The sequence below is a fragment of the Curcuma longa genome, unplaced genomic scaffold (genome assembly GCF_044706935.1).
Source record: "Curcuma longa cultivar G26 ecotype Majalengka, Jawa Barat unplaced genomic scaffold, ITB_CL_G26_1.1 utg18532_np1212_1030455_RagTag, whole genome shotgun sequence".
NCBI lineage: Eukaryota > Viridiplantae > Streptophyta > Magnoliopsida > Zingiberales > Zingiberaceae > Curcuma > Curcuma longa.
Genome location: NW_027435598.1, coordinates 448,044 through 457,348, shown reverse-complemented (window position 1 = coordinate 457,348; position 9,305 = coordinate 448,044). Strand labels below are relative to the sequence as shown.

The following is a 9,305-nucleotide window of genomic DNA, read 5'->3' as shown; positions in this document are numbered from 1 at the left end:
TAAGCTTTTTCTAAATCAACAAATATTAGTGCATACATTTAGATGTACTAATTTTTAAAATAAAATAAAAATTGTAATGTAATAATAAAGATTATTTTTATTATCTTTAAAATAAATTATTTTATTAATAATTAATAATTATTAATTAATAATTTTTATTATTAATAAAATTAATAATTTTTATTAATAAAATTAATAATTATTTAATAATTTTATTAATTATAAAAAATAAAAATTATTAAAATATTTATTAATTACTAATTAATAATTTTTAATAATTAATAATTTATTATTAACTATTAATTTTTAAAATTAATTATTAATAATTAATTAATTAATTTTATTTTTATATATAATTAATGATATACGGAGTGTGAACCTTTGTATAAAATATTTATTTTTATTCACAATTTAGAATTATATATATATACTGCGCACATATAAATCTTTATATATCAGGATTATATTCTGTTGTTATTTTGTCGATGGGCGTAATCGGTTCAATCGGGCTTCAATCAGAGACAATTGCCGGTTCAATTTCACGCTTTCGATCTCGTTGATTGATTCCCAATTTGCTCCTTCCCCTTCCCCTTCCCCTTCCCCAAATTGGGCAAAGTCTCGATCGGTTGCGGCTTCTTCTCTCGCGTACGCGGCGAATTCCCTGCCGGCTCCGGTCTCGTTGATCCTCCTCGCTACCCTTCTCCCCGTGATTGAAGACGAGGGAGAGAGGAATGAGCTTCCAGGATCTGGAAGCGGGGCGACCGCTCGCCGGGCGGAGGGATCTTATCAATGGGCGGCAGGATCAGTCGCAGGCGGTCGCCGCGGGGCTGTTCCAGATCACCACGTCGGTTCGCAATTTCGAGCGCCTGGTCAACACGATCGGCACCCCCAAGGATACCCCCGAGCTCCGAAATAAGCTGTGCGGACGCTGAACCCTACTGGATCTGTATTTTTCTAATTTCGTTCTCTAGTATTCCATATAATCGATGCTTCTTGGCTTCGGTTGGTTTAATTTGAATTCTCCGCTTTGATATTAAGGTTGATTTATATACTGGTCTTCGACGTATCCTTTTTCATGTTAATCTACATGTATAGTCCGAGTGGTTAATTCAGATTTAAAACGATGTGTAACGCTCATCAATTTTTTTCAAGGATTATGATTCTTGCTCGCTCATTTTCAGCCCAAGTGGAAGGTTTTTATTCCGAAAAATGATTTTGTTATTGACATTGCCCAGCAGCAGGGTGTTAGATATCCTAAAAACAATTGTTCTATTTGTTTAACATTAGATCGCGAACTATTATACATGATAAAAGTGCTCACCCAGATAGTTGGTAAATCTTACGTGTTTGCCATTTGGATAGGCTCATTAATGTATCTATTTTTGACTACTGATTCTTTGTTGCTATTAGTCTTCTGTGTGCTGAATGAAGGTGTGCGGTAACATTACGTCTCTGCAAAATGTTCAAGCTAGAAGACCTAGGGCATATCTTAAAATAACTAAATTAGTTTTTCTTCATGTCTTAAGCTCTGTAACTAAGGAGCATAATACATGAAGAACAAACAAACTTTCAACCATTTCTTCTGCTAATTCTTGATCTACTTAAGCTGGAAAAAATGATCTAACTTCTTTCTTATCAGTTGTAAGTAGTCAACATTCTTCTTCACACTTGTATGCCTTTGTTGGAAACATGTCTTTTGTATGTGAAGGATGCCTGTTTAGATTTCTTAATCTGTTTCCATGTTACTATGGTTGAGAGAGAATTAAGATGTGAAATTTTATTCCTTTACTATGCATCTGATCAATTGCAGATATTCTATTTTTATCAAACTTCTGAACCTCTGTAAGTTTTTCCATGTTCGAAAGCATATCTGTAATGACGTTAAAATGCTTGTTAACTTTTTTCATTACCCTAATGTTGTGAAAGCATAAGTACGTTTCCATGGTACTTCTAGAAGTTTAGTTTATTTTGACTTAATTTAAGTAGGCACTTTGGTCACATTACTAGCCCAAGCCTATATGCCTATCACCTATCTAATTCACATCATGACTATTAGATCAGATTTCCATTTGATTTTTCTGAGCAATTGTGTGCATTTGTAGCTGCATGTTTGGTGTTTCCCCTGTAAAACTTGTTTTCTTGTGGGAATTATTCCTATTTTATAAACTTGTTGCTTAACATTATTTACTTTGCTTACAGGCACAATACAAGGTTACAAATTGGGCAGTTAGTTAAAGATACCTCTGCCAAACTTAAACAAGCTAGTGAAACAGATCACCATGTTGAAGTCAGTGTAAGTTTCAATTCATTATATGCATTTTTGTATCTTATTTTTTCTCCTGGCATCAGTTCGGCAGTTATTTGCTAGGATTATCAATATAATGATTTTTTTCTTATAAGTTCTACTTGATTGATGGGTTCTATCCTCATGCAACTATCCAAATTGGTGACATATAAATGTTTTATGATTGTTCCATATCATGATCTGGTCAGCAATTGGTGCTTTAGATTTTCATGCTTCAATATGGATGAATTTTTTTTACAACCTATTATCTTTTTATTGATTATCATAGATAGTATCAATATTTGATTCAAATAGTAAGGGAAATAGTATTTGAATCAATCGATCCATTTACTATTAAAAAATAAGGAGAAAAAGGATGTAATTATCTTGTACTAGCAAGTTGACTATTTGTACATTGCATGTTGAATATTAAATATAAAAATATATTTAAGATATAGAGAACAACATTAGATATGGATTTAGAGATGAATAATTAAGTCTCTAGGAAATATAATTTAAGTGAGTCTCACAACTTTATTTCTGAACATTAGTCGACATTTTTGTAGTGAGTTTCTCAAGTTTCTCCTACTTATCAGGCCTAAAGAGATGCAATGGCTTTTAGGTATATCTATAGACATTTATAATTACCATTGCATTATCATATTGTTGATGTACGGCATTAATAAATAACTTATTTTTTTCAATAATGTCAAGTTATATAATTGATATACATTCATATAATAGATGTAACAATTGAAGATATGTGGAGTTTCTGCATCTGTTCTTTTATAGCTATCTTTTGCATTTACTTGTAAGTTAATTAGCCATACTTTATTGGACTAAGTCATCTTTAATAGTTAAATACGTAAGTATACCTAAGTCCTAGTTTGCCCATCTTGTTCCTTGCACATGCAAGCATGCTGTCACCTCAGATCAATGCCTCTAGCTCCCAACTCCCTCCACTCCTTTTGATCTCACCATCCTCAGAGCTACACCCTACATTTAGCAGAGCTGTTTATTCCTCTTCCTTTTTTTATGGATTGACCCAGTCATCTTGGATGTGAAAATCTTACACTGGATATTCTTGTTGTTGGAACCGTGAGTCAAATATAGTTACCGCCACAGGAGTCTTTTATGTTGGTTACTCTCAGATGGGCTTTGGGTAGACAAAAATGGATTAGAACAGCTGATTCTACAAACCTTAGTTTCATTCCGTTGTCTCCTTTCCCTCTTCTTACATTCTTATTTTGTTTTTTGCCATTGATAGAGACTAAGTGTCATGTTGATATGCTTTTAGGACATATCTATCTCCCATGTTCTTTTCAGATTATATCTTTATTTGCACAATCTATCATACAGTTGATATTGTTGTCCTTTTTTGTAGAGCAATGCAAGCTACCTTATTTGAGAATCAAAGCTGAAAATCAGTTATTTTTTGTATCCTCAAGAATTAATTGTTTTGGGGTTACTCTTCACATAACTACAATGCAGTTTGTCATGTGTGTCTCGACCTTGCAGCCCTTCTAGAATCCCTCCTGTTGCTTTCTTCCCATACATGATATATATATATGGTGACCGTATGGAAGAACCACATTTCTTTATAAACGCGGCCTCAAGGCTGCAGGAAACCCATTCTAACTAAATGCCAGGAGGGTCCTCAATGGGAAAACCACCTATCTTTATAAAATCATTCCATAACACAGTAATCACAATACAAGAATACGTGCTCAATTGATTCGACCTGGGAACCACTGTTAACAGCAATGACATGCCAGATTCGATGGCTTTCTTACTATGAATTATGAATCAAAATGTATGCCAGCCGACCTGTGTTCCTAGACTTAGATTAGATCAGCTTCCACCTTCTCAGCCTTAGTTTGGATTAGTTGTAGTCATTCCCTTTCTTGATCCTTCACCATAGGCTGTAAGAATGTGTTCTTTTGCACATGAAGGTGTCTCAGAATATCACAATTGAGAGACTATCCAGTGTTGACAATTTGTTATAATATCCATGCAAAAAATATAATGCCCTTAAAAATTAGAGAGAAGCCCACTAAACTTTAGGTTTCTGAGTGTCCATAGTATTCTCAGCAGTCTGCACTTTTCATTTCAATCTCAATTGAGGTAGGATGCTAGACCATCTTTCTTCATCTTGTGAGTACAGAATAGGCACCTGAAATATCAAATTCTGGTATCTAGACATTCAGTCACTAAACTGATACCTGTCAATCCATTTTTCATGCTTAGTCTGCAACCAATGCAAACTTGTGATCATGTTATGATACTCTGATGATCATATGTTTTTTCATGTTCTTAAGTATTTATTTGTTCTATCAGGCGAGCAAAAAAGTTGCTGATGCAAAACTTGCAAAGGATTTCCAAAATATTTTGAAGGAGTTCCAGAAACTCCAGAGGGTGTCAGTTGAGAGAGAGACTGCATTTGCCCCATTGGGACCACAAGCAACTCTTCCTTCAAGGTAATTTGAACTTTGCTGTTGATGTTTTTAGTTTGAACTGCTGTTGTTTTCTTAATGTCATGATATTGACAAGATGCCCACAAACAGATTCCGTTTTGGTTTTGATAGACGTTGGCTTTCTGCTTTGGTCATTCGTGAGATCTGTATTTACACTTTTTTCCAATTATAATTATAAAACTCATGTTTTTGTTAACACCAATATCTTTTCTTCCAGTTTTAGCTGATTTCTTGGTTTCTTTCTTTGACATGAATCTTTGTTACAAGTTTTGAAAGCACTTGAACCTGAATTGTTTTCTATTGGACAACACATTGGTTCTGCTAAAACATGTTATAGTTAGCATTGGTGTTTGTACATTAACTAGTACGACTAAATGTTTAATCAAAGCTAATAATCAAGGTTCAAAATAGTGTATGTAGGTAGTAGGTGATCAATCCAACTGCATAACACATGAGATATGCGGGAGCAATAATGTGATCCTTATCAAGAAATTATATCGATAAAAAATAACTAACAATAGAATCAAGTATATTTGTCTACATATTTAGTTGATACTTCCATATAGGAAAAAAAATTGTCAATCATACAATGAGAAATATTTGAAATATAACAATCTGATAATTAACAATGTAATGTGGAGCATATATGTAAGTAATATGCATTCAGTTGATTTCCAAAATGTTTTTCACTCGTAAAATAAGTGTTTAACACTAAGGTGCAGGTTGTCAAGTATAATAACTAAGAATTTTAAATCAATTTGGTTAATCTAAATTGGTTCATGTGAACCAAATAAGAGAAAATTGTACTAGGCAGCTCTCTTCAAATTTTGCCTAGGCAGCCGCATATTCTGCCCAGTCCCTGCACTTTTAAAACCATGCTAATAATCATAATCAGTAATGAACTATAGTTTTTTACTTTGTATTCACTTAATTACTACTGTGTGTTTATTAATTAACTAATGTAGTTACCTTATATTAATTCTGGTTATATTTGCACAGTTATGCTGCAACTGAAGCTGACTCTGGCTCTACCAAACCCTTTGAACAACGTGCTCTGCTTGCAGAGTCTAGAAGGTGATTTCTGGCTCATGTATTATCCTAGTATCTACATGTTAATTTGTTGGTTATTCACGACCACCTTATCTCTTGCGAGAAAATTCAGTTGGCCAGTTCAAGCGAGTAACAAGCATAAGTTTTTTTCATTTGACAGTTGAATATTATTTGGGTCTCTGCAAAGTCTGATTTCCAGAATCTTTGACCTTCTAATTTTTTTTCTGGATATAGAGAAGGTTATCATGGTTGAGGCGAGGGCATGAGGGGTGCATGGAATTGGATATTAGATTTAAAAGATGGGTTCTCAAAAATCCTGTGTAGATGAGGATGCGTACCAACTACCAACTTCCACTAATTGTGATATACCAATTAGCTATGTTTTACCTTCACTCCATCACATCTTTCTAGTCTCTAGAATCTACTTCTACTTTCACTGTTAACTAGTTAACAACAATTCTTAGATTCACATTTTAATCAACAATTTTCCTATTCTTCAGTTCCACTTTGTTAAGATACATAACTATCATTGGTAGCAATGGAGTTATCATCGGTAGCTTTTAACACCATTTATTCAATGTTTATGACTATGTTAAATATCAAATAACTTGAAAGTGTCTATTCAAGAGAAAAAAAACATATATTAGTAGATTATGTTTAACATATATATGCATACATGGTATGAAAATTTGAAGGTGTAGAACACTGTATTAGTTATGGTGTGTATATTTAGAGTAGAAAGATGTCAATGAGGGAAACTGTGTTAGAATTGAGCTACTCAGTCAAAGAGAATGCTCAGTAGAATATTTGGTGAAGGAAAGCCAACAACTATGTTCAACTTGTTAGTTGCTATTGGTATTTCTGTAGCAGCTTAGACTAACAATCAAGGTGAAGCTTTCCGGAGAGAAACATAGTAATGCTCAGAATCATGCAGGAATTATTTTGAGTCCACCACTGCTCAAGAACATGAACTATCCAGTTTCAAATTTGGAAAACTATTACTTGCCCATTGACACCAATTTTAGTTGACTTGATCATTGTTGCGGTAAATTGTCAAGGTTAGTATCCAGCATTGCATGATCCTTCAGCGTGCCTAGATGGTGATTCCAAAGATGCAAAAGGTGAACCTTGATGGAAAGTTATATTACTTGGATCACAACACACGTAGTGAATTGGTTTTTCTTGATTCCTGTTTATCAGTGAACCGTATTTTGTATTTGAAGGTCTAGTCACTATAAATTATTTGCCAAGAAATTTTTACCATACTGTCCTAACACCTTTTTTGTTTTTTTTTAATAGGCAAGAGGTGTTGTTGCTGGATAATGAGATTGTTTTCAATGAGGCAATCATTGAGGAAAGAGAACAGGGTATTCAAGAAATTCAGCAGCAGATCGGTCAGGTGAATGAAATCTTCAAGGACCTTGCTGTGTTGGTTAATGATCAAGGAATTGTTATTGGTAAGAAAATTGTTTGTCAAGACCCATTTCTTTTTATTTTTAACTCTTTGAAAAACTTGCTTATATTTACTTACAGATGACATCAACTCCCACATTGAGAATTCTCACGCAGCAACTTTACAAGCAAAGACGCAGCTCAAAAAGGCTGCAAAAACTCAAAAGTCAAACTCTTCCTTGGTAAGATCAGCTTCTACCTTCTATTTCTCTTTTGTTGTGTATTTTTGCTAACAAATTGGTTTGCACCCAGATGTGCCTGCTTTTGGTGATTTTTGGAATCATCCTACTTATCCTGATCATAGTCGTTGCAGCATAATCAGAGGCCTTAATGTTCTTAGACTTTTGGGGTCCTCCGGTATAAAATGATTTGATCAGACTGATGGCAGGTCTAAGTTCATTCTACTATGACTAATGTTAAGCTGCAGCTGCGGCAAGAGTTTATGATGTTGACTTATTGAAAGTGAACACAAAGGTTTCTGGCTTGAGTCTGTATCTGTATGCGCCGCTTGTCACAAGTGTTTGGTGGTATTTCATATGTGGTGTTCTATTGAATTGAAGCAGTCGATTCAATCATTCGTGTTGTTGAGTAACAATGACTGTTCGTTTTACCTTTATCTGGGAATCCTGTCAGTTGCTGTAAATTTCGTTCATTCTGACATCCAGTAATTCTTATTTGCCTTTAAGAAGTTATTTGTTTCAAAGGCCTTCTAAGTAGTTTTTTTTAAGTTGGATAATATCTTGTTGAAGGTATATTCAAAGTTATTTTTATCCATCATTGTTTCATTGAGATGTAATACAAATGCAGCCATTATTATTTTACTTCTGTTAATTTTTCAGTGTTTTTTTGGATCAACATGGTAAAGGTTTGATTCCTTCCATTGTCTTCCTCTATCCCTTTGTTAAAGGTAAAAGTTTCATTATGGAAATTATTTCATTTGCTAGTGCCAATTATATGATGTGATTGATCTAGTTGATATTATTATTGCAATTAGTGATTTTTTTTGTGTAAGTTCTGTGAGTGTATTCTAGTTCATTCTCCCTCAGTTGTTATATTATTGACGAACGATAGTATTGGTCTTCTATGAGTAGTGTTCGTGCAACCGTCGATTCACTCTACTTCATAATGACTATATCTGATACTTACAGATTGTAATGCATTCATATCCATGGAGCAAGGCCATAGCTGCTCCAGCCACAATAACCAAGTTGAGCTATAGGAGATTGAGAGAGAGACCTCAAAACACATAAAAGTTGATGAAACTATTGGATATTTCTATAATAATTTATGAGATCTACTTAAAAGGATATCAAGAGAACATTGTTAGTGTTAGGTGCAATGAAATTGTTGAAGATTTTTTATTGTTCTTGTCGATCGACATCATCAAAAATTTGATATCTAAGATAGAATGTCATTCAAGTAATGCACATTCACAGCAATCCCTTTATTATGCATATGAGTTATGATCAGTTTACCAACTATTTCTAATATAAATATATCATATATTAACTTAACATACGATGGTTAAAATAATTCAAAATCAATAGAAGTACTAATTAATGTATTCAATTTTGTTCTTGGTGTATTACATTTGAAAGTTTAAAAGGTTGTGATAAATTTAAGAAAAATATTAGATGCTGTGTTAGATTTTGGATTCAATTTTCAAAATATCAGTACACATTTATTAATTATGAAATTAAAAAAATAATAAAACATGAGACGACTTGACGTCGCTAGCTTTGACTTGCATCGACCAAATTGATTGGATTTTATAACTTTATTTTTAGGTATTTTAAAATTAAATAAAAATTAAAAGGACATTTTTTAATTATTCTTAAAAGAACTAACTCAAAAAAAGAATTAAAATGAAATGTTCTTTTTAATATATTTATATTATGGGACGTTTTTTAAAAATAATAATATTAAAAAAAAAAAAGGCATCGCAACACGGAAACAAAACGCGAGAGAGAGAGAGAGAGAGAGAGAGAGAGCGCGTCGCTGCTTTCACTTCTCTTCCTCGCTCGCACGTGTTCGTTGGCCGACAA

General features: G+C 33.4%; 1 protein-coding gene across 1 annotated transcript; it reads left to right on the top strand.

Annotated features, from left to right (window-relative positions):
* The first annotated feature begins 513 nt into the window (after positions 1–513).
* On the top strand, positions 514–8,085 carry LOC141819772 (syntaxin-22-like). The gene is made up of 7 exons (XM_074707023.1): positions 514–919; positions 2,200–2,293; positions 4,622–4,761; positions 5,758–5,832; positions 7,108–7,265; positions 7,342–7,442; positions 7,513–8,085. Exons 1-7 carry the CDS (start codon positions 732–734, stop codon positions 7,576–7,578), a joined length of 822 nt encoding a protein of 273 aa, XP_074563124.1. The 5' UTR covers positions 514–731; the 3' UTR covers positions 7,579–8,085.
* The last annotated feature ends 1,220 nt before the right edge of the window (positions 8,086–9,305 follow it).